The sequence below is a fragment of the Ursus arctos genome, unplaced genomic scaffold, assembly GCF_023065955.2.
Source record: "Ursus arctos isolate Adak ecotype North America unplaced genomic scaffold, UrsArc2.0 scaffold_3, whole genome shotgun sequence".
NCBI classification, from domain to species: domain Eukaryota; kingdom Metazoa; phylum Chordata; class Mammalia; order Carnivora; family Ursidae; genus Ursus; species Ursus arctos.
In genome coordinates, this window is record NW_026622985.1 from 87840590 (window position 1) to 87866905 (window position 26316).

The 26316-nt window shown below is 46.1% G+C and overlaps 1 protein-coding gene across 1 annotated transcript in view; it reads right to left on the bottom strand.

Annotated features, from left to right (window-relative positions):
* Nucleotides 1–26316, bottom strand: part of LOC113264867 (zinc finger CCCH-type antiviral protein 1) — a 59343-nt gene that overhangs the window by 9643 nt on the left and 23384 nt on the right. The window contains exons 4-12 of the mRNA XM_026511851.4: nt 21157–22293; nt 20621–20719; nt 17116–17239; nt 14960–15134; nt 9622–9742; nt 5979–6081; nt 3711–3792; nt 2824–2954; nt 2304–2440 (exon numbers count right to left, since the gene is read on the bottom strand). Of these exons, the coding sequence (XP_026367636.2) occupies nt 2304–2440; nt 2824–2954; nt 3711–3792; nt 5979–6081; nt 9622–9742; nt 14960–15134; nt 17116–17239; nt 20621–20719; nt 21157–22293 (2109 nt within the window). The remainder of the gene's footprint in view (nt 1–2303; nt 2441–2823; nt 2955–3710; nt 3793–5978; nt 6082–9621; nt 9743–14959; nt 15135–17115; nt 17240–20620; nt 20720–21156; nt 22294–26316) is intronic.

Here is a 26316-nt window from a genome sequence, read left to right on the forward strand (position 1 = left end):
ACCAGGACCGGTCCTTCTTTGCTTAGTTATGCCCCCAAACATGTGCTTTTTTTTTTTCTAATTTCACCCTGCTTCCACTTTTTATCCAAATCGGAGTTTTCATCATCTCCTCTGACTGTGAAGTTGAGTGCCTTTTATCTAAATGTTGTTCTTATCCTCAGTGTGGACTGTTCAGCAGGTTGGCTCCCGTGTCCCAACTCTTATCAACTCTCCGACTAACCTGCCTTCTTCTCTGATCCTCCATTTCCCATCGGATGCTCTCTTCCTGCCTCCAATTTATCAAAGGCAACCCAGAGCCCTCCTACTGTCCCAGGCACATTTCACTCTCCTGATACTCTCCTTAACACAGTCATATGCAAAATCATGCAGCTAACAGCCTAACCGGAGAGGTTTCACATGTGCAAGAGGGGGGCTTCGTTTTCCCTCAGAGAGGACCAGTATCTCTGAAGTCTACCACTTGGCCTCTATTAGAACAACTGCCTGAACTTTTTTAAGATTATGGGCGCAGTGGTTCATACCCATCTATCTAGCCAGGGCTAATACCATCACAGGTGATGGAAGTGAAAAATGGATATGAAAAATAAATACGAACAACACAAAAACATCTTCTAACTCCAGGTAACAGGAGGCAGGCCAGGTAGAAGGATCACCACCTTCTCAAGGGAGGGTGGCGTGGGCAAAAGGGGCACAGTTCCCAGACAGACATCTTGCCCATCTGTGAGAACTGCAGACTCCAACTCAGTCTCTGTTTCACACCACTCACAGGGGTTTTTCCTGGCTATCAGGAACTCTCCTCTTTCGTCAAGTTAAGGAGAAGTGACAGTCAGTGAGTAACACCATCAAACTATCAAGATACATTTCAAAGGGTTTCAGAGCCCTTTCATGTACAAAACAGGAAAAACAGACTACACACCCATGCATGTCACTATCAGAGCCAATGAGGGCCAAAACCTAAGAACATGTATGTACCATATTCCCATTTTCTACGATAAATATTCCTCTGAGTTCTAACATAAGAGAGACGTACTTCACGCAAGGTGGTCATCCCGCTTTCTCCAAACATTTCTGGGTCAGTTTTAGTGAGGCATTTTTTAAAGTTTACTTATTTATTTTAGCAATCTCTACACCCAACATGGGACTTGAACTCACAACCCCAAGATCAAGAGTCGCATAGTCTTCCAACTGAGCCAGCCAGGCGCCCCTTTATTGATGCATTTAAACTTAATGCACATGAAATTCTCATCAAGTCATTCCCCTGCTTAAACTCTTTCATTAGCTTCCCATGCCCTCAGGGTCAAGTGTCAACTCTTTCCCGTGGCACTGTATCTTACACCACTTGGCGCTCACTCTCCACAGGGACTCTGAAACATAGATGACCCTCCTGTGCCTTTCCTTGGAAACACCTCTCCAGCAGGTTAGGGGTCCATAGGACCTGTTCACTCCCTCTGCAGTAGTTACACATTTGCCATCATTTGATTAATGATGGGAAGTAATTTTGGTGGGGGCCATGTCCACTTTGTTCACGCTATGTCCCCCAGTATCTAGTGTATTGAAGGCACTCAAAAATATTTTTTGGCTGACTGATTGGTTTCTTGCTTTCCGCAGTGTGTGTGAATTTAATCTTCATTGTGTGAATTGAGCCCACTTTGAAACTTGATATATACTCTTAATTTTTCTCTTACGATGAGTGATTCGTTGTGTTTGCTTATTTTAAGAATTACACGGAAGGTACAACCCAACACCAAAAAATAATCTTATTAAAAAATGAGGGCGGGGCACCTGGGGGCTCAGGTCATGATCTCAGGGTCCAGGGATGGAGCCCTGAGGAGGGCTTCCCCCTCAGCAGGGGAGCCTGCTTCTCCCTCTTCCTCTGTCCCTCCCCCCCGCTCATGCTCTCTCGCAAATGAATAAAATCTTAAAAAAAAAAAAAAAAAAAAAAAGAACCCATCAGTGGCGACGGCAGGCTACTTGTAGTGGCTTCACAGGGTTGGACTTAAGTCAGGAAGAGCCATGGGTAGAAGTGAATAGTAAGGCAGATGATGTAGCCAACAGGTCAAAGCATGTGTGAGACTCTTCCATCCTTCCACCTCCCAAAAAACCCAAGACGGGAGCAGGGCTGATACAGCACTCAAGTCCCAAGTCAATGTACTACTCTAATTTGGGCCATTAAGGTTAACATGAGCTTAATTCTCCATGCATGCAAGAGCCCGCACATGCTGGTTAGTACAAAATCATGACTTACACCACGTAACTGACCCTGAGTTATAACTCTACTAGTTAGGCTTCTCTATTCCAGCACAAACCTTTTCCATATTTGGTTTCACCACCAGTTCCATGTAAGATCCAGTCAAAATTATTCTCACAGATAGACTCCACGTGCATGCGGCTTGTTGCATAAAATAGGATTTTCTCCGTTCTGTTGTTCATCTTCATTTTTTTCCTAATAGAGGAAATGTGAGACTTAACGCCCAGAGCAATCCTCTCCCACTCTGGTTAATGACATTAATCCCAATAAAGTCTAATCATCTTAAAATTGGATTCCACCCACTTTCAGAATGGAGCTTCTAACACTAATGCACCAGGCGCAGAAAAGTAAATTTATGAGAACTTTTAAATGACAGATACATTAAATCAAAGAGTCGTAATACTGAAGCCGAAAGAGAGAAGTTCGAGTTTACAAAATGAAAAAATATCCAGACACTGAAAAAACTCTTGACTGTAAAATCAACCAATGAACAGGTTTCAAAATATAGCTCTTAACTGATCCTTTCAAACTTTATGTTAAAACAAAACAAAACAAAACCTGATAACATGGCCACCAACCTTTCAAAAGTGTTCAAGAGCTTTGTATTCTTGATCTTCTTTATCTTTTCAATCTTGAAATTTTTCATGGAAGCTTTGAAATACTCACTTATCATGGAATATTCCGGACAGCGATTATCGATCTCTAACAACTGAAAATTTTAAAAAATAGGTAAAATGTGAAACAGGAGACATTTAAAGCATGTTATATCCACACGCATGGCCCCTATGCCATGGAGTATCCTTGCCAGACTTCTGGTAGCAGGTGGGATAAGCTGGTTTAGGGTTTCCACATCTGGAGGTTCATTTTAGTAATGAACTCGCTGGCACGGGCCCATCAGCACTGGGCCCATCTGTGCAGGCTGACTTAGGGCTAGCATTATGCTTAAAGGCAAAGGGACGCCCCCTGGAGGTGTCAGATTTACTCTTAAGACCTGGTGAGTTCCTTGCCTAAAGCTAGAGCAAGGCACCCAAGCAGAGAGGCCTACACCCAAAGCTGGAGCACGATGTGGAAGCTAAGTGATGCAGAAGGAGTCTTGCCCCATCCAAGTTAGGTGATGAGGTGAGGCAGTGTGTATGCTCCCACAGAAACCTGCTTTTTAACTCCAACTAGAGACGAGGTGCTTTTACTCTCTTTCAGGTTTCTCATCCATAAAGCGGAGATGATGGTATCTATCTCATAGGGTTGTTGTAAGGATGCGCCCATAAGAGACTGTGTGTGGCTGGACGATGAGGTGCCCCAGAGAGGGCAGCTGCTCTCTGGGAAGGTAACACAGTTACCATTTGGAATCTTGACCCAAGAGTTTTACAGAAACCATTCATCCTTTCATCCAAACACACACATTTACAGCTAAGTACTTTTCCCCCACTTTAAACAATTTACACACTAAAAAGTAAAAACCAAGTACCTTATATCCACTCAAGCCAAAGTCCCACTGAGAATGCAATGTCGAGGTTAAAGGCTCTGACCGGGTCTGCGCCGGCTGACAGCTACAAAGAAGAGAAAGAACTCACTTCGTTCCCTGTTCCATATGCCCAAGTTCTGTCCTGAAATTCCAGCCACTAAGCCAAGGTTTCCCAGAGAATTTTTTCTTTGTACTTTATTTCGGATTATATTCCTGCATATTCCTGGTACAGATGTACTAGTAATCATGCTTTTTAAAAAATGCAGTCATTATTCATAATTTGGTAAGTGAATGTGATTTTCCCATTGATTTAAAATGCAAAAGCAGGGGCGCCTGGGTGGCGCAGTCGTTAAGTGTCTGCCTTCGGCTGAGGGCGTGATCCCAGCATTATCGGATCGAGCCCCACATCAAGCTCCTCTGCTATGAGCCTGCTTCTTCCTCTCCCACTCCCCCTGCTTGTGTTCCCTCTCTCACTGGCTGTCTCTATCTCTGTCGAATAAATAAATAAAATCTTAAAACAAATAAATAAATAAAATGCAAAAGCATTCATTCTGTTTTAGATTTCTGCTTAACCTTCAGAGGACCTAATATGTGAGCATTAAGATATCTTACAGCGTCTTTGTGAAACAATAAACAATGAGGCACGGGGGGAAGGTAGACCGAGGCACGGGGGGAAGGTAGACCGAGGCACGGGGGGAAGGTACACCGAGGCACGGGGGGAAGGTACATCGAGGCACGGGGGGAAGGTACACCGAGGCGGGGGGGAGGGGGGGAAGGTACACCGAGGTACGGGGGAAAGGTACACCGAGGCACGGGGGGAAGGTACACCGAGGCGGGGGGGAGAGGGGGAAGGTACACCGAGGCACGGGGGGAAGGTACACCGAGGCACGGGGGAAGGTACACCGAGGCACGGGGGGAAGATACACCGAGGCACGGGGGGAAGGTACATCGAGGCACGGGGGGAAGGTACACCGAGGCGGGGGGGAGGGGAGGGAAGGTACACCGAGGTACGGGGGAAAGGTACACCGAGGCACGGGGGGAAGGTACACCGAGGCACGGGGGGAAGATACACCGAGGCACGGGGGGAAGGTACATCGAGGCACGGGGGGAAGGTACACCGAGGCGGGGGGGAGAGGGAGAAGGTACACCGAGGCACGGGGGGAAGGTACACCGAGGCACGGGGGAAGGTACACCGAGGTACGGGGGGAAGATACACCGAGGCACGGGGGGAAGGTACACCGAGGCGGGGGGGAGAGGGAGAAGGTACACCGAGGCACGGGGGGAAGGTACACCGAGGCACGGGGGGGAAGGTACATCGAGGCACGGGGGGAAGGTACACCGAGGCGGGGGGGAGGGGGGGAAGGTACACCGAGGCACGGGGGAAAGGTACACTGAGGCACGGGGGGAAGGTACACTGAGGCACGGGGGGAAGGTACACTGAGGCACGGGGGGGAAGGTACACCGAGGCATGGGGGGGAAATACACTGAGGCACGGGGGGAAGGTACACTGAGGCATGGGGGGGAAATACACTGAGGTACGGGGGGAAGGTACACCGAGGCACGGGGGGAAGGTACACTGAGGCATGGGGGGGAAATACACTGAGGTACGGGGGGAAGGTACACCGAGGCACGGGGGGAAGGTACACCGAGGCATGGGGGGAAGGTACACCGAGGTATGGGGGGAAGATACACCGAGGCATGGGGGGAAGGTACACTGAGGCACCAGGGGAAGAATCCTGCTGTCTGTCCTGTACAAACTGTATTTCAGGGTATAGTTACCCAGGAAGAAAAAGTCTTCTTTACAGACAATTCACAGCTATTAGTTTCTTATAAAAAAGTAAATGAGGGGAAATGTAATAGATTAAGAGCCTTAAAAGACAAATCCACCAAATGCAAATGTATATACCTTGTTTGGATAAAAATTTGTATAAATCAACTACAAAAATTCCTGCTTGACTTTACACCCGCCTTGAAATCTGTTTTATGTAACCACGTATCACCCCCGGGGGGGGGGGGGGATCCATCTCCAAAACCGTTCATGAATGATGTAGATTTTCCTGAGTTTCATGAGCAGACAGAGGAGAGGTGGACTTCCTGCTCGCCTACCCTTCGGGCACACTGCCCTGCTTCACGAGCACAGACAGTGCTAAGGAAGCCTCTGTGTAAGGCAAGCAGGAAGATGTCAAGAACACAGATTCAGGAGTAAGCTGCTGACACCTGTGGCTGACCATCTCAAACATCTGCCGGGAGGCAGCGCTTCCCAGTACTTACTTGAACCCACTTTTAATCTGCTGCACATCCTTGTAAGACATAAATGCTGGCCTTCTGACAACATCTTTTTGGGTCCTGGAAGCTAGGTTTGTTTGAATCATGCCTTTAGAGAGAAAAAGGAAAACAAACAAGAACCAAGGATTAGTCCTAGAAAATGACGTCCTGTTACTTTTTGTAGGCTAGTCACACAGCAAATATTCACGACTGAACTGTAATACGTATGAATAGAGAAAACCCTTTCGGATGGGAATTGGCCATGATTAAACACTTGTATCCTTCACTGCCCTGATGCTAAGACCCAGAAAATAAAGATGTAATGAGACGAGCAGTCCGCAATTAATCTAATCTGTAAATCAAAGTCCGATCGTAAAGGGAAGGACTAGGGCAGCCAGATAACAAGACATCATCCAGGTCAGCTGCCCTAAACCAGTCATCAATGGTTAGGGTTTGGAATGTGGTAGCTAGATCTTGAAGGATTTTTGTCTATAAAGTGTGAAATGTCATTTTCCATTCATGCATCTTACAGACCCGGGTCCAAGCTGCAGTCAGAGGGAGCTCTTGAAAAAGTAAACCATCTGGGGCGCCTGGGTGGCTCAGCCAGTTGAGCACCAACTCTTGGTTTTGGCTCAGGCTGTGATCTCAGTGTGGTGGGATCAGGCACTGCATCGGGCTCTGTGCTCAGTGGGGAGTCGGCTTGGGATTCTCTCCCCCTCCTCCTCTGCCTCTCCCCTCACACACGCACCGGTGCTCTTTCTTGGTCTCTCAAATAAATAAATAAAATCTTTTTAAAAAAAAGTAAATCCTCTTACATTGCTAGTGAAAGTATAAAATGGCACAGCCACTTTACAAAACCATTAGGCAGTTCCTTATAAAGTTAAACATGTAGCACCTACGTGATCTAGCAATCTCACTCCTTTGTACTCACCCAAGAGAAATGAAAACTTACACCCACACAAACACTTGCATTTAAATGATCCTACTAGCATTATTCTAATAACCAAAAAGTGAAAACAACCAAAATACTAAGTGTGAATGCATAAAAACAAACCACGGTATAGCCTTACAATGAAGTATTACTCAGCACTGGAAAGGGAAGAGCTATTGTACGTGCAACAGCATAGATGGGTCTAAAAAACATTCTGAGTGAAAGAAGCCACCCACATGCGGAGTATATACCACAAGATGCTATTTATATGATGTTCTAGAATAGATAAAACTAATCTAGTGACAGAGAGGAAACGGGGGTGGGGAGAGACCGATTGCAAAGGGGCATGAGGAAACTTTTTGGATTGATGGGAATGTTCTAGATCTTTTCAGGATAGCAGTTGCATGCAAAAGTCAGCGCTCATCCAACTGCACACTTAAAATGGATGCATTTTGGGGCGCCTGGGTGGCTCAGTTAGTTAAGCATCTGCCTTCGGCTCAGGTCATGATCCCAGGGTCCCGGGATCAAGCCCCACGTCTGGCTCCCTGCTCAGCGGGGAGCCTGCCTCTTTCTCTCCTTCTGCTGCTCCCCCGGGTTGTGCTCTCTCTCTCTCTCAAATAAATAAAATCTTTAAAAAAATGCATGCATTTTATTGAAGCAATCATGCTTCAGTATAGTTGATGCAAAGTGAACAAAAATAAACAAAAGATAAAATGAGATGGTGCAGGGAGCCTGGGTGGCTCAGCTGGTTAGGCGCTGGACTCTTGATTTTGGCTCAGGTCATGATCTCAGGGTCAAGAGATCAAGCCCCAGTCTGGCTCCAAGCTCAGCAGGGAGTCTGCTCTACTCCCTCTCCTTCTGCCTGACCCTCTCTGCCCTTTCCCCACTCGTGCGCGTGCACACCCCCCCAAAATAATTAAATATATCTTTTTTAAAAAATGAGGTGGTGCCACAACTCTGCTCCAAACCTTCTTGCAGCTCTCATCTCTTAGACCTTCTCACTGTTCTTTGAAACCTCCAGCTTGTCTACAGTTCACAGTCTTAGGGCGAGCCCCTCCCTCTCTTGGGGGCCCTCCTTCCCGTGTGCACGGGCTGCTCCCTTCCTTCCAAAGGTTCCTCCCGGGACAAAACTAGATGCTCTCCTAGGGACTCCTCCAATTCTCTGGCTTCTTCATCACACTGCTTCATTTTCCCCAGAGCTGTTACCACTTTCAGAAATTGCCTAATGCCCACACCTAGAACAGTGCCTAGCAACAGAGCCGGCACTCCAATACTAGTTTAATGAATGTCAGAATATAAGAAATAGGAAAAAATCACCTAGAATACCACAAACTCCTCTGAACTAGTTTCTATGAACCAAGTGAACAAAATTGCTGGTCAAATTTCTCCAGATTCGGAAACAAGGTACATTATTGATTCTCCACTCTCCCCCACCTTTTCAAAATTGCCAAAACAATAGAATAAAAACCAAAGAAAAAAATTTTGATTTAAGCCATTCTTAATTTCACCACCCAACAGAAGAGATGTCCATTTCTTCCTATTCTCTTCTGGTCTTGGTCTACATGCATACATTGTTGCATTTACCATGCATATTAAATTTTTTTAAAAAAAAACTTCTCTTTAAAAAAACAACTCTTCATTTGAAATACAACAGCTAAAGAGAAAGGCACAAAGGCATAAATTGGAGTTTTGCCTTTTTCGTTTAACAACATAAATTTTGCTTTTACTGTGCAGTTTTCATAATCATAATTTTTAAGCAGTTCTCCACCGAAATTTAATACCCCAATTGCTTTGGTCACTATGCTACTACCCCCACAGGCTGTTCCTCTGCTGTAGCATGTCAAATAGGCTTTACTAAAGATCTTCATGCTCATCGCTTTTTTTTCCTTCTGGTGAATTATTTCCTTAGAAAGATTCTAAAGAGAATGAAAAAGCAAGCTTTTTTTTTTTTTTTAATTTTAAGTAGGCTTCATGTCCAACATGGGGCTTGAACTCACGACCCTGAGATGAAGGGTCGCATGCTCTACTGACTAAGCCAGCCAGGCACCCCAAAGCAAGCATATTTTAATATCTCTTGATATGCAGAACCAGATTGCTTTCCAAAATACAGTAGTTGGTATAAAGGTCTTTCAAAGCTACATTACTTAAGACACAGTAATTGGTACAGGGCCCAAACCTCAGGCACCACCTGGAATGTCAAGGACCCGAGAAAGTCTTTATCTCTTTCAAAGCTCCTGCAGGGCTGATGGAGAAAGGGCAACCATCTGACCGTATGCAGGGAAGTGTCCCAGGGGTGCAGCTAATGGGACAGCACATTCAGAGGGAGGGCGGTTCCTGCCCTGGTTTCTTACTAACACAGACTGCTAGAAGCTAAGCTGAAGGCCTTTCCAGGGGGGCTCAAATGAACATTCTGGAAGGCAAAGTCTTCAGAAAAGCTAATGGATAAAACCAATCGCCTAGATGATGAAGCCCCGACGGAACAGCAAGGTTCTACAATTCTGAAGACACCGATGGGCCCAAAGTCTCTACTGCTGTCAGAGCCGAGGTTCGAGCACAGGCCTCTTGACAGCCACTGGCTCCTGCCCCACCGTACCGCATGCCTTGCTGAAAAGATCCCTGGTCCTCGGTACGGCATGACCTCCCTTTGCTCCCACCCCCACGTGGACACCGCAGGCCAGATCCGAACGACGGGCACCGCTGCCAAGCGCAGAGTCTTACCCACAAAACTCAGCTCGTAGTTCCGCGAACCCGCCTGAAACGGCACAATCCCCCTTGGATAGCACAGGAAGAAGGACTCCAGGTAGGAGGAGTCGACGCTTGAAGCTTGCTGACTGTCAGCCTAATTAAAAAAACAAAAAACAAAAACAAAAGGTAAAGACACTTCCGGGTAAGCTTTTAAGAAATCTCTACCATTATATCCTATACAATTGTATTTTAGCCATGGGATTGCCACAGGAATGCATCTTGCCTCCCAAACCAGACTGTAAAGGCTGCCGGGCTGGGGCCAGGTCACACTGTCTTGTGGCGTCCCCATCACGGCGCTAGAAGAGAACAGTCTACCTTGCAGGAATGGACCATGCTTGGTGGATGCCTGAAAAATGAAGCTCTTTGTAATGTCCTTTTTACACCTTCTGTAAAATAAGACCCAAAGCGTACAGAGCCACTTATACCCATGGTACAGAAATCACGTCTGCCCTCGCTGCCTAACAGAATCCAACACTCGGGCATGAAGTAGAACATCGTAGAACATCGTTCCTAGCTGTTTTTACACCATCACGTGTGAGCAAGCAGTTTCGAGCTGTCGTAAAAAACCGGGAAGCTCCAATGAGCATACCGCAGTCCAAATGGAAATGACCTCCCCCTTCTCCTCTGCCCTGAACCACGCTAAGCAAATAAAATGGACTGCCCCCACCAGTTGGTCAACAACACTGAAAGAGCCCTTGGATTTGCCACTCACTGTGGCTGTAATGAAAGAGGCAAAGAACACCGCCCCAAAAATGTAAATATAGAATCTCTGGTCTCAAGGCCTGTACGAAGGGTCTGACCCTCAGAATTGGGTGGGTAAACACTAGCGTGTTGATTCTAGCAAGGAGACAAGCTAGGCCACCATTCCACTGTCCACACCCTATGCAGGGGTGGCAGACCAGGGCAGACTGGATGTAAGCCCTAATAGCAGGGGTTCCCAATATTTAATGGTGAAGAGAGACTTGTTCCTTATGATCTAGAATGTAGAAGCTAATGACAGCAAATTCCCAGCCGGTGGCAGGGAGGGGGTTCTCTGTCCCTTTAATGACACTGTGGGCTCTGCAGCTTTCAGCTACACCCACCCCCTCCCTCTTCCCCAGTGAACGAGCCTGCTGGATGTAAGGGGAGGGGGCCGCAATGAAAGCCTCCAAGGAGAATGTCCTGGATGGAGAAGGGCCTGAACCAGGTCTCTCTAGCCTGGGGAGGACTACAGTGAGGGTTGGGAAGCTGGGTTCAGATATCTGCAGACAGTGCAAAGCAGGAATAAACGAGAATGGGGTTCAGAAGGAAGAACCAGGACAAACGGCTGGAAGTGATAAGGAGGCTACCTTTAGCGGAACTTTCTGAACAACAGCATCCAACACTTCAGTTACACCTCGAAGAGGTTTGCTGCAACAGCTGCTGGGACATCATCTACCAGGATGATTGTAAACAAGGCTGCCATACTCATCGGGCAGCAGGAAATGAGACTGCCATGATTAGATGATGCGGGGCTGAGTCACACGCCCTTCCCGGACCCCAAAGAACAGCTGACGTGGGCAAATGCCTACGAACACAGGGGGTGGCAAGGCAGACCTGTCACCTCTGGGAACCCTCATCTGCCAACTTGAATCTCTGTCCTAACCTCCCATTCTGGCAGCCAAAGTCCCATATCCTTCAACTGCCAGCTCAGCTCTACAGGACCCTGTTCCCGGCTGCACGGAACCTACCGAGCTCTAGGCCAGGGCCTTTCACACTGTGTGTGTGAATCATAGGGAATCATGTTAAAATGCAGACTGAGATTCAGGGACAGGGTTTTTAATTCTGCATGTCAAAGAGCCCCCACGGTGCCAATGCTGCCGGACCAGACTTTTGGGTCTAGATCAGTGTTGTCCGCTGGAACTTTCCGGAACATTTCACTGGAAATATTCTGTTCTCCTGTTTGAGAGCCACATGCCACACGTAGCTGTAGAGCACTTAAATGTGACTAGTGTGACCATGGAACCGAAGCGTTCATTTTATTCAAATGTAATGAATTGAATTAAAACGAAACAGCCACTACAAGTGGCTGGTGCTTGTCCTACTGGACAGAGCGAGGCAATTCCAGTGTCTGAGCCTTTGGACAGCCCAGCGTGCCTCACACTTGGTCCCTCCTCGGGCCCTTCCCTCACACTGTATACTCCAGTTCTGCGGGAGCAAAGGAGTGAATGAGTGATGGGGCCTTCAGTGATTTATTCTCCCAAAAGACTTGAATGCGTATCTCCATTTCAGTGTCCAGGCCTTGGCTTTTGTCCCTTGCCTACATGACTGCCTTGATCTTGGTTTCTAGCGCTAGGGTGCCTTTGCCTTGGGCGGTTCTCTCAGGCCATGGACTCCAGCCCCTCAACACCAGCTGTCACAGCTACTGAGCTCAGCTCCCAGCTAGTCAGCGTCTCTGAGGGGCTGGATCTGCAGGTGCTGCCAGATGCAAACCCCACGGCCACCAGGCGCCCTCCGGTCACTCGTGCTGTCCCCGTGCTGTCACTCCTGCTGTCACTCCGCCCTGCACCATTACTGCCCACCTGTCCGGCTGTTCAACCATCCCTCCTCCCAATGCCACATCGTCTCCCTGTCTGCCACCTATGTATGGACAAGTCCTGACTAAGCACCTGAACTTCCATAAAAGAATATCAAGTCTATATTCCAAAGAGCTCACAGTCAAAGCATATGCACCGACCCCTGGTTGGCAAAAGCTGTTCTCCCAGTTTCTCCTAGGGAGGCTCCTAACCCAGAAATTTCAGTTGCCCCAACTCTTGTTAAAAATTCAATTGCAAGAAATAAAACCGGCAGGACTCTCCCTATCTGAAGGCTATATGGTCCACTCTTTTCTCCAAATATTCTAACCTCTATACTGGATCAAACCAGGCCATCGAAGAGCTGCAGACTTGACCCACACACACTGAACTCTGGAAGAAACCAGGCTGCTCGTGATATTGTGGTTCAAATCTTCTGGAACCACCAATTTTTATTTCACTTGGACAGACAGCAAGGAGAACATCAAACCTAGGGTCTGTTTTCCTCCTTTTTTTTTTTAGTAACAAAAGAACCAACTCAATTTATATAATGATGGGTCTAATTAATATGAGAGGGTAAGAATTTATTCACATCACCAATAACATGTGCCACAGTTTAAAGGAATCCAACAACATTCTACATGTCTGCATGAAGTTCCAGGAGACATTCTAGAACTTTGCATTTAACACAGACCAAATGTCCCACGGAGAACTTTATATCAAGAAGTTTTATCAGACGGGACACCTGGGTAGCTGAGTCGGTTAAGCGTCTGCCTTCGGCTCAGGTCATGACCCCAGGAGGGGTCCCAGGATCGAGCCCCACATCGGGCTCCCAGCTTAGCGGGGAGTCTGCTGCTCCCTCTCCCTCTGCCCCTCCCCCCGCTCATGCTCTCCCTCTGCCTGCCGCTCCCTCTGCGTGTGCTCTCCCCCACTCACTCTGTAACAAATAATAAAATCATTTTTTTAAAAAAGTTTTCTCAGAAGTTCCTTGATTTCTTGATGTTTTACTAGGGAACATGAACAATGGGACTTATGTACATTTAAATATCATCTATTCCCCACTGACGGTTCTCCTTGGTCTCTGGGACCCCTGATGTCACTAGAATGCAAATCTTTTCCAACCCTCTTCCCCGTCTTACCAAAAACTGCAAGCATTTGATGTAAGAACCACTGAGGCCTATAGTTTGTTTTTATTTTAACCAAGGCTAATTAACTTGAGTTTGTAATATCTATTTCCACAGTCAACTCCCAGAATCACTTAGGCAGAACTGCACTTGGATATCATCCTCGGCTCGACCGTAGGAAGAACCTGGACAGAGCGCGACAGGACGGGGGTTTTCACACCATACTGTCCCGCAAGCCATCAGAGGAGGGAGAAGAGCAAGGGGGACGGAGAGCAAGAGACCAGGCTCTGAGCCCCTCTCCTACTTCCACAGGGCAGCTCTGCTCTACTCCCGTGTGTTCATTCGGGTTCTGTGAGCGATGGTCTGCGGACACGGATCTGCTGCTACGACAGCGGGGAAACCACTGGACTAGGTCGAGTCAGAAGGGCTCCCGGGGAGGACCTCACTGGCTGCAGCGTACATGCCCCCCTCTTGGTGGCCCCAAAGGAGAGCTTCCCTCAGGCTCCACTGACAGAAAAGAGCAGTGCTCCTCCTGAGCAGCTGGCGTGTTCTCCCCGTAGAGGCACGGGGGACCCCGTGACAGAGGGTGTGTCTCCCTGTGCTTTGGATGCGGGGCAGCTCACAGCCAAACTCATGACCCATCGACTTCTATGCGGAATAAAACCTCTTGCTGGCATTTCATTGTCCCTACTCTGGCTCTGGCTTCATTTTTTTAAAATTTGTGTTTGTTTGTTTTTAAAGATTTTATTTATTCATTTGACAGAGAAAGAGAGAGAGCACAAGCCGGGGGGGCGGCAGGGGGAGAGGGAGAAGGAGGCTCCCCACTGAGCAGAGAGCCCGACGTGGGGCTCAATCCCAGGATCTGCCGGGATCATGACGTGAGCTGAAGGCAGATGCTTAACCGACGGAGCCACCCGGGCACCCCTATTTATTTATTTTTAAGTAGGTACCACACCCAGAGACCCCGACACGGGGCTTGAACTCATGACCATGAGATAGAGAACTGAGTTGAGATCAAGAACTGGACATTTCACCAACGGGGCCACTCAGGCACCCCGGCTTTGGCTTCATTTTAATCTCTCATCTTGCTTTCCTTTTTTCTTTCTTATCACTCTGATTTCATCGCTTTCTCTCTCTCTGTCTCTCAATTTAATCCTAGGCACAAGCCCCGCTTATCTGAACTTCTATCATCTGTTTCCATGTCCCTGTGTGGGTAAGCCTGCCATCGTCCAGTCCCGGTCTTTCGAATCCATCTGAATCCAGATCCTGGCCGAATCCTGGTGACCGTCTATCAGTCTGTTGATTTCTCACCCCGCCTTCTCCGCTGGCTGGAAGCAGTCATCTCTGCACATTTACGAACTCACACTAGCTCAAGGTTCCACCTTGGTGCCTGATCGTGCGGAAAGAAGGGTGTGTGGCTAACTCGGGTCTCCAGGGTTTCCTTGTAAATAATTGATAGATGCTGCTGCTTATGACAGTAGAGTGTATGCTTACCAAGAAAAAGGCAAACACAGCTGTGCATAACGTGAGAAAGCACTATTTCTACTACCCCGTCTGCTCCCCATGGGTAACCATGTAGACATCAAACATTTTACTAGTGGTTTTTTCTGAAGGTGTCATGTTTAAACAAGAGCCTCCTGGAGGAGAGGTACTCACCTCCTCTCCATATTCAACCCATCTGTCCGATTCACTCTTCCAGTACCAAATCCATTTCGTGGCAAAGACAAAATTGGTCAGTGCTGTGACAGACGAGGGTGTGGAGAGGCGTCGGATAGGATTAAAATTACAAGTCATTTTCTGGAAATCGATATCTTCATTTCCAGTAGAAAAGCTGAGAGGGAAAAGTTTAAAGTTAACGGAACACTTCAGTGACCTTGATCTTCTACAAACTGGCCTTCCCTAACGAAAGCACAGACTGAAGATCTTAGAGCTGACAGGGATCTTCAGATTTTCTCTATAAGGCCCCAGGTCTTACATACAAAAGAAGAAAAAACTGACATGCAGAGAGGGTAGATAAGTTACCTACCTCATACAGTTAATGATTTCACAACATATATTCTCTCCTCAGCCAATATGCCGGAATAAAGTGGGCCCACAAAACAAATGATTGGCTCAATGTTAGAAACTCACAGTAGGTCAGGTTTTTTCAAGTATTATTATTTAATTAGCTACACAATGTGGTCTGAGACCTTCGCAGGAAGCCGGGAAGGTCAACTTATTTTCATAATAATAGTAAGACATTATTTGCCTTTTTCACTTTCATACTCTCACAGGTGCACAGTGGAGTCTTCCAGGGGCTACATGATGTGTGATTCTCCAACAGATTCGCTGTGCCAAAATATAAAACCATGTCATTCTTCTGAATGAATTCTGTTTTGTTTTGTTTTGGAAAACAGGTTATTATTTAGTTGTACTATATAGTTATTACATATAACTCTAATTACATAAGATATAAAAATATGGTATTTATGTTACCATAAATGAGTTTGTTATTGTTTTTTTCAATGACTCCATAAATATTGAATTTTTCTGTTTTGATTTTTAATATGGTAAATACGGACAGCTATAATTCACATAAACAGAAGTTCTTTGGGACCCTCAATATATTTGAAGACTGTAGAGGGGTCCTGAGGCCAACAAGTTTGAAAATTATTGCTCTAAGAAACATCTCCTAAATCAGTGATTCTCAATGAGGAAGAGTTTCGTCCCCCAGGGAACATTCAGCAATGTTGAAAGACATTTTTGGTTATCACAACAGGAACCTAGTGGATAAAGGCCAAGAATGCCGCCAAACAGCCCCCCCAAAACAAATAATTATCTAGCCCCCAAAGTCAATAGTGCTAAGGTTGAGAAAAGCAGCTTCAGATTTACCTAGGGGGGAGAAACACACCTCCAAACAAGAAAGCAGCTGATGCTACCCTCTAGTGGCAAAATGCAGTAACACAGACTCTTCACCAAAAATTCACTATGAAACGTTGGAATGTATGTGACTGCCCCATCCCCACCCGGGCAAAGAATTTCGTTGTAACAGGAAGGAAGAGGAGGAGGAGGAAACAGAATCATAAATACAGAAAACAAATTGGTGTTGCCAGAGGGGAGGGGGTTGGGGGAAGCAAAATAGGTGAAGGGGAGTAAGAGGTACAAACTTCCAGTTATAAAATAAATAAGTCACAGGGATGAAAAGTACAGCATAGGGAATAAGAAAAAAAGAATTTCCTTTATAAAACGAGGATGCACCATATAAATACGGTCATGAGTGGTATCACCCAGTTGACCCCGGGCAGAAACAGAAATGTAAGGTATCCTCTTAAGAAACCTCCAGGATAGAGAAAAGAGCAAACATAAAGGAAGATACAAAATGCTCAAGCAGACAATAAAATTCTGCACTAGAACTATATGAAATTACTCAACTCGAGCTCTACAGCCATAAAATTAAGCCAGAGGCTCTTCCGAGCTGTAATCACTGTACTTGCGATAGTCCTATTGTGAGTTCGCAGTAATCCAAACTGACCTCTGCAATGTGTTTTTCTGCAGGACACAGTGATGAAACCTGTGTCACTGTTTATATCACACGAGTTGGCTAACAGTCCCAGAACGTCTAGTATTTGCCAGGCTCTTTGTGACTTCAAATCTAGCTCATGTTTTTCTTCATGAACTCAGCAGGCAACCGCCATTTTTATCTCAAGAGGTACATGAGACTTGAATGGGATTCTGAAGGAAAATGGTTTCTTCTTCTTGCCATAAGCCTAGCACTGTGCTTTCTTTTGATGATGTTGTGGACCTCACAAGCCAGAGTCCGGCCACCAACTTACATGCGGATTTGGGGGTCACAATAGGCCTTCTCAATACTCTCCATGGGCTGGAGGTCCATCCAGGTGTTTGCAAGCCACATCTGCCACCGGTAGGGCAGGTGGAAGTGAACTTTGTTGCAACTTTCTGCAAAGACAGAGAGGAGGTCTGAGGGTCTGTTAAGTGGGGGTTCTTACCAATTCAACTAAGTTCACTGCTGACCTTCCCCAGGAAAGGCTGCCTTTCCCGCCACGCAGGACCTGCATGCAAGCACATTTCCAGTCTACGCCTTTGCCCATGCTGGTTCCTGCCCACGCTGCCCCACATCCATACCGTCAGCTTCCCTTGTCACCAACAGAGACACCTCAGAAAATAAAAATTCCCCACTCCCCAAAGAGTCACTTTATCCACATGGAAATCTGACATCATTGTAAATGTACTATTACCCCCTCTGCACCCCCAAGGGGTACTTGGAGATGCTCTCTAGTGTCCACAACTGTATGCATTTCCTTGAAGCCATGGCCTAAGATTCGGCTCTTCCAGAAAGATTCCCTCACTCACCTCACTCTGTTCTGATCTGACTTGTATTTTGTATTCCCTTAGCCAGCACTCAGTCCCCAGCTGGTACTTATGTTACTTATGCATTTACTTATGTTATGCAGGCTTCTCATTAGGGGATGTTTCGATGCCCGCCTCCATCACAAACTCACTGAAGAAAGGCCTGCATCACTCTGTGGCTTACACCCCCTTTGCGTGACGGGTATGGGGCTCTGAATGGCTATTACATGAGTGCTTGCTGGACAGCGAATTAACGTCACAAGCCCATTAATACAGGAATGCAGAAAATAGTTCTGTCTTTGAAAATTTGCATTGTTATGTTTAAACCATTTCGAGATGCTCAAAAGATGTGTGATTCCTTTTTTTTTAATTTTATTTTTAAGTAATCTCTACATTCAATGTGGGGCTTGAACTTACAACCAGAGATTGAGTCGCATGCTCCACTGACTGAGCCAGCCAGGTGCCCCGGTGTGTGATTAACTTAAAACCAAAAGAGGCGGCGGGGGGGGGGGTGCCTGGGGGGCGCAGTCAGTTAAGCCTCTGACACTTGGTTTCACCTCAGGTCCCGATCTCAGGGCCGTGAGATCGAACCCCATGTTGGGCTCTGTGCTTGGTGCAGAGTCTGCTTGAGATTCTTTCTCCCTCTCCCTCTGCCCCTCTCACTCTTGCTCTCTCTCTCTCTCAAATAAATAAATAAAGCTTTAAAAATAAAATAAAACCAGAAGAGACAGGTTCAGACATCCCAGGGAAAATCACAGAGCCACATTGCCCATGGTCTAGTGGACTGAAAATTATATAACCATTCACGATAGTCCGTATCTCACGCCCATTAGAATAGCTGCTCTAAAACCAAACCAACACAAAACAAAAGCAAGTGTTGGCAAGGAGACAGAGAAACTTGAACCCTGTGCACTGCTACCGAAAACATAAAACAGGGTGCAGTCACCACGGAAAATGGTGCGGCAGATTCTTGAAACATTAAACGTAGAATTATCAAAACAAAAGTTAATTTTTTTAAAGATTTTATTTATTTGTTTATTTGTTGGAGAGAGAGAGAGAGCACGAGTGGGGGAGACCAGAGGGAGAGGGAGAAGCAGACTCCCCGGGGCTCCTGGGTAGCTCAGTCGTTAAGCATCTGCCTCGGCTCAGGGCATGATCCCAGAGTCCTGGGATCGAGCCCCACATCAGGCTCCTCCGCTGGGAGCCTGCTTCTTCCTCTCCCACTCCCCCTGCTTGTGTTCCCTCTCTCGCTGGCTGTCTCTCTCTCTCAAATAAATAAATAAAATCTTAAAAAAAAAAAAAAAAAAGGAAGCAGCAGATTCCCCGCTGAGCAGGGAGCCTGAGGTGGGGCTCGATCCTGGGACTCTGGGATTATGACCTGAGCTGAAGGCAGATGCTTAACCAACTGAGCCACCCAGGAGCCCCCCAAAACAACATTTTTAAGTAAACACCAAATCATCATAATATCCAGCAATTCCACTTCTGGGTGTATACCCCAAAAGAAGTGAAAGCAAGGTCCTGAGCAGATCGCATACACCCAAGCTGATAGCAGCATTATTCACAGCAGCCAAAATGTAGAAGCAACTCAAATATCCATTCACAGACGATCGGATAAACAAAATGTGGCACATACAAGCAATAAAGTATGATTCCGCCTTAAAAAGGAAAAGGAAATTCTCACGCAGGAAATTCTCTTTCACATGGATAAAACCTGAGGACGTGACACAAAGTGAAATAGGCTAGCATCACAAAGAGACAAATACTGTGTGATTCCTCCGACCTCCAGTCGTCCTCCTCAGAGAACAAAAATTAGAACCGTGGCTGCCAGGGACTGGAGACAGGGAGAATAAAGAGCTGCTGTCCAAAGGGCCGCAGAGTTTTAGTTCTGCAAGACGAAAAAGAGTTCTGGAGATTGGCTGAACAGTAATGGGAATCTAACCCTACTGACCTATACACTTAAAAATGATTAGGGTAGGGGCGGCTGGGCAGATCGGTCGGTTAGGCGTCTGTTTCAGCTCAGGTCATGATCTTGGGGTCCTGGGATCGAGTCCTGCATCAGGCTCCCTGCTCAGTGGGGATTCTGCTTGTCCCTGTCTCTCTGCCTCTCCCCCCACTCGTGTGTGCACTTACTCTCTCTCTCTCGAATAAATAAAATCTTGTTAAAAAATGATTAGGACAGTAAAACCTATGTTAGGTGTATTTCACCACAATTAAAAAGGAAAAAAAAAACATTTAGGTTAAAGACTTAGGATTTCAAGAACACGGGGCAGAATCTTCCTTTTCAGACACCAGGTGAATGAGACTAAGACCACTATGGGGTCAAACAGAGGCGATCCAATGTGATACCTGGGACAGAGGCATGCAAGTGAGCAGGTGGTATCACACTGGGAGGACAGCCATCTGCCCCAGATATAGGTGCAAGGGACACAGCTCTGGTGGAAGCCTGGTGGAGTGGGCTAGTGAACAGGTGCAGCCCCTTGACCGGAAGGACAGACAGTCCGGGTGTGCAGGACTCTCAGTACATGTGTGAGGACCAACTGCAAAGGGCCCACGGCCCAGAAGAGACATGACGCCTAAAGGACAGGACACGAACTGTGAAAGTGTGTCGGCTGGGATACTTTTATTTTTTGGATTTGTTTTTTGTTTGTTTGCTTTTAGCATATGAAAAGAGGGTCCCTGATGAAGTATAATATTTCACCTAAAAGTGAACTGCAAAAGGAGAAAGTATAATATCATGCAGTGGTCAAGAACACAGGCTGGCTGGGCAATTTAGAGTCAAAACCCAACTTGGCTACTCTAACCTTTTGGTGCCTCTAGTTTCCACATCTGTAAAATGGGTTAATAACAGAACCTGCTTCTAGGGTTGATGTGAAGTTTAAAGACGATGCATGTAAGTTTCTTGGCAATGCACCTAATATACAGTAAGTGCTCAGTGAATGCTGGCTTCTAGAAAGTTCTTAAGTTACTCACCAACTTGACAACCCCTACACAGATGGTCAAGACAAATCTCCTCTGAGCCACAGTCAGCCATCCTGGAAGAGCTGGTACTCTCAGCGTTCAACGCAGAATCTACAAAACAAAAGAAGATGCGCGTACGCTGACCTTAGTGTTCAGACCAAAATTCAAGATACCTGATCTCACAATGGGAAAGAGTATCTGTAACTGGCACCATGTTCAAGAAAATTCCAGATTCGTGTGTTGCTCATGAGAGCCTCGACAGCCCCTCCATAAGAGCAAACATGGATGTTTGGGTCATGTGAGAGGTATGTTTATTGTTTAAGCCATGACCAAACTACTCCTGTTCTCAGTAAATGTGGCAGCTTTCTCTACACGGTTCGACTGTTGGTACTTGAATCAGTCTCCTCACCAGTACCACCCCTTGACCAAACCCTCCAACTCTATGCCCTTTAGTAACTACTGGGGAACGTCCACAGAGAGGCCACCAGCCATAACTGCTCTGTGGCCAACACAAGACATGGGGCCCCCTTTGTCCTTTGGTGACTTACACGGAGCACATCTTGGGGTCCTTGCAAGCTCAGCGGCAGGGCTAACCGGGACTTGGGCAGCGTTCTGACCATGGCTTGCACAGGCTGCAGCTCTGCTGCTCGAGGACGATGTACACGGTGGCATCCTGGACTGAGTACGGACTTGCGGTGTGGGGACAGAGGTCTCCCGAGGTGTGGGCAGGACCTGGGGTTCCAGACTCTGACTTCCAAAGCACAACGCATTTTTATCCCCTCTACACGTCAATGTGAAGTCAAACCCAGTGGCACCAATTGTACTGACTTCGGCTGTTTCATCCACAACTTGACTAGTGCCATTTGGTGTGCCGTGGACAGATTTATTAGCCCAAACCATCTTCTCTCTGTATTGACCGCTGACAGACCCCACTGTTGGATCATCACCATCTGTAATTTTGCCAGTGGTCTGGAGATTACTGTGAGTGGCTCCGGTGTCCCGATTCCTAGGTAACGATTTTTCCCTCTGTCTGCTGGTTGTGGTTTTGTAATTGAAAGATCTTGTGGAAGTTGTATCTACGGCCGTTCCATCAACGTTATTATTAAAAAGCGGGACATACTGGACATTTTGCTTCCCACTTCTGTCCTCGGCGTTCATGCTGTCTGAGAAAAGCACGCCCGTGCTCTTTCTGGTGGTTATGGTGTCGGGTGTTTGATCTACAGGAGAGCCAGGGGCAGCTTGACTCTGGGAAAACACACGCTCTCTACCAGTGCCTTTGCCGTTCAGCCAGGATGCAGGGCCCTTCCGGTTGGAAGCAGGCTTTGAATCAGAAGGGAGGTAAATGCTACCTTGATTCCCATAAAAGAGATCCTCTGGACCGCCATTCTCTGAAAACCGCTGGCTTCCTCCCACTTGACCTCTTCCTCTGAGATTATCCGCCTTAGGCGGGACGGGGGAAGGCTGAGGGCCATCCTGACTTCCCAAACGCACGAACTTGTGGGCCAGGTCCTCCACGGGCGCGTCATCCAGGGGGGGCCTGTGGCCAATCTGATCTGGACCGGGTGTGCAGGGCCTTTGAGTAGGACCCGAAGCCGATGGAAGAAATTCGGTACTGCCCTGAAATGATCGGTCTCTGCTCTTGCTTCTTCCTCTGTAGGCCGGATCTCTACGATAGGCGGGAGGAGCTAGGAAAAGAAAAACGAAACCAGGAAAATGAGCGCTAACAGGTTTGGGTTCTTACCACGGTTCCTCCTCAGCTTTTCCAAGTTTGCTCTCTGAGTTCTGTCAAATTACGTGTCCCAATCTGGTGTGTAAAAATCTTGAGAAGGGTGTTAAAGACGATGAAGGAATCTGCTCTTTTGTTGGCAGAGCAGGAAACACCACCCCGCAGCCTAGAATGAGAGTCACAGTGACCCTGGCTCTTCTCGACTTCTCTCCTGGGCCTCGGATGTAACCTCGAAGCCCCTAGACTCTTAGGTGCGGTTCTCCACTACGTTCTGGTTCAAGTCAGCATTCTGTGCTATGATGAACGGAGACACACACAGGAGTGAGTCAGGGAGGATTTTCCAAGTCATTTACATTTGCTCATATTGTGAAGAAGGTTCCCAAACAAATTTAGGATTCACAAAAATAAATTAATTAATTAATTAAAACCACAGTGTAAAGCTCTGATTTCATTTAAACTAGAAGTTTTTCCATAGTTCATCCCGTCTCCAAATGCCCAAGCTTAAGTGAGAAATATCAAAAAGAATTAGCCTCTCTCAAGAAATCTGATGAGTCACACTCCTTAGGAAGAGGAGGGAATGCGTGAGCACACGTGTTTGTGAGTGTGTGTGAAGTGTGCGTGTGGGACAGGCACATGTGTGACGTTTATGTGTGGTGTGTGTTATGCTGGATGTGCGGGCATAAATGAGGGGTATATGTGTGTAAGACGTACATGTGTGGTATACGTGTGTGAGGAGTGTGTTTGTGAGAGAGAGAGATGCACTTGAGTGTGACATGTAGTTGGTGTGTGAGATGTGTCTGTCAGTAAGATGTGTGTGTGTGTTATGTGTGGTGTGAAGTATGTGTATGGTGTGAATGCATGTGTGTTTGTGTGTGGTGTGTACAAGTATGTGGTACGTATGTGTATGTGTGGTATGTGTGTTGTGTGTACACGTGTGTGGCATATGAGCTGTGCTACTGTGTGGGGGAAGGGGGAGGAAGAGGGCCTTTCTCTTCCCAACTCAGAGAGCAGCGGTAATAGAATAAAAGCAAACATCCTTCTCCTGCCAACAAAATAGTTAATTAAGTAAATTAACCAGAAGGGATAATAAAGATCTCTCTCACGTACAATGAATTTCTTGGGAAACTACGCCAGAAAACATCCCTCCAGGGGCTTCTCTGTTCAGAGAGCATTGTGATGTGGGAGGAGAAAACACCAGATGAAGGACCAGAACACATAAGCTCTGCCACTAACTAGTGGTGTGAGGCCTTGGAAACATCCCTTTTATTTACTCATAGCAAAAACGATTTAAGACTGCTTGCAATAAAAGTCATTTAAAATTTCTGAGCCTCGGGGTGCCTGGGTGGTGTTTAGTCAGTTAAGTATCTGACTCTTGATTTGGGCTCAGGTCAGGATCTCAGGGTCCTGGGATTGAGCCCCGCATTGGGCTCCACACTCAGCATGGAGTCTGCTTGAGATTCTGTCTCTCTCTCTCTCTTTCTCTGCCCCTCCCACTCATGCTGTCTCTCTCTAAAATAAATAAAATCTAAATAAATAAATAAAAGTACAATTTCTGAGCTCAATCTCCTTATCAATTAAATAAGGCTAATAATACACCTTTCTTTCTTCATAGCTTTGCTGTCAGGAACAATGATGAGATATTTTGGGTGAAAAATCCCTGGTTAATTATAAAGCATTTCTCAAATATAAGGAGGTGTAATTGTTTATTATGTAATATAGCGTCCAAGAATTATATATTCTATTTGCTTTATAAAATTCACCTCTCTCACATCCATTTCACAAAGGCTTAAAAAATTGCCGAGGGTTAATATCCATTAAACAATGTGAAAATGATTAAGGAATAGAACTGATCACTTCACACACTGAACATAACATGTTTTGGTGAGGAGGTAGAGAAGGTGGAACCCTTGTGCGCTGATGGTGGGAAAGCAAAATGGCGGAGCTGCTGTGAAAATGGGATGACAGTTCCTCAAATAATTAAACCTAGAATGACCACGTGATCGTGCATACCCAACAGAATTGAAAGCAAGGCCTCAAGCAGACATTTGTACACCCATGTTCATCGCAGTATTACTCACAATAGCAAAGGTAGAAGCAACTCAAGTATCCAACCAGGGATGAACGGGTAAACAAAATGTGGCATATACATACAGTGGGATGTTATGCAAAGCAAAATAAGCCAGAGTCATAAAAAGACAAATCACATAAAATTCTATTTCTATTTGGTACCTAGAGCAGTCATATTCATGGAAACAGAGATTAGAACGGTGACTGCCTATGATCCAGCAATTGCACTACTGGGTTTTTACCCCAAAGATACAGACGTAGTGAAAAGAAGGGTCACATGCACCCCAATGTTCATAGCAGCATTGTGCACAATAGCTAAATTGTGGAAGGAGCCGAGATGCCCTTCAACAGATGACTGGATTAAGAAGATGTGGTCCATATATACAATGGAATATTACTCAGTCATCAAAAAGAACGATTTCACAACATTTGCAGCAACATGGATGGGACTGGAGGAGATTATGCTAAGTGAAATAAGTCAAGCAGAGAAAGACAATTGTCACATGGTTTCACTCATTTATGGAACATAAGAAATAGGAAGATCGGTAGAAGAAAGGGAAGAATGAAGAGAGGGTAAACAGAAGGGGGAATGAACCATGAGAGACTATGGACTCTGGGAAACCAACTGAGGGCTTCAGAGGGGAGAGGGGTGGGGGACTGGGATAGGCCGGTGATGGGTAGTAAGGAGGGCACATATTGCATGGTGCACTGGGTGTTATACGCAAGTAATGAATCATGGAACTTTACATCAAAAACTAGGGATGTACTGTATGGTGACTAACATAACATAATAAAAAATTATTATTAAAAAAAAAGAAGAGGGGTGCCTGGGTGGCACAGCGGTTAAGCGTCTGCCTTCGGCTCAGGGCGTGATCCCGGCGTTCTGGGATCAAGCCCCACATCAGGCTCCTCCGCTATGAGCCTGCTTCTTCCTCTCCCACTCCCCCTGCTTGTGTTCCCTCTCTCGCTGGCTGTCTCTATCTCTGTCGAATAAATAAAATCTTAAATAAATAAATAAATAAATAAATAAGAAGAACGGTGGTTGCCAGGGACTGGGGGGAGGAGGGAATGTGGTATTGTTTCATAGGTATAGAGTTTCAGTTCTGCAAGGTAAAGGGAGGTTTAGGGATGGGCTGCAAAACAATGTGAGTGTACTTAATGCCACTGAACACTTAAAAATGGTTCAGATGGTAAATTTTATTAGGTATATCTTTACCCCATTTTTAGAATTATATATAATATTTTTTATATCGTCTTTTTTTTTTTAAGGAAGGACATCCTATAACATGGGTTCGATGAACCTTGAAGACATTATGGAAGTGAAATAAGTTCATCACAAAAGTATAAATCCTACATAACTCCCCTTCTATGAGGATGCTGCAGAGATCAAATTCATAGAGACAGAGAACAGAACAGGAAGTTGCCAGGTGCCGGCATGGGAAGGAATGGGGTTATTGTTTACTGGGTATGCAATTTCAGTTTGGGAAGATGGAAAAGTTCTGGGAATGGATGGTGGTGATGGCTGACAGCAGAGTGAATGTAATACCACTGAACTGTACGCTTAAAAATGGTTAAAAGGGAATGTTATCTCTTAACACAACTTAAATGGTAAAAATAAATACATTTTTAAAGAAATAGTACTGAGCACTGTGAATTAAATTGTGTATGGTTTTTGCATTAATGCTAGATTTCCTGTATTAATAGTATTGAGGCTATGGAAGAGAGTGGCCTTGTTTTAAGGAAGTGTGTGCTTATATACACAGGCGTGGAGGCTCCGGATGACTGCATACCTCAAATGCTCTAACCACAAAAATGTTATGTGTGTGCGTGTCAGTGTTCACAGGTGCACAAAAATGGACAGGAAGTGACAAAACAACTGCGACAAAATTTAATGGGACAAAATGCTAATAGCTGG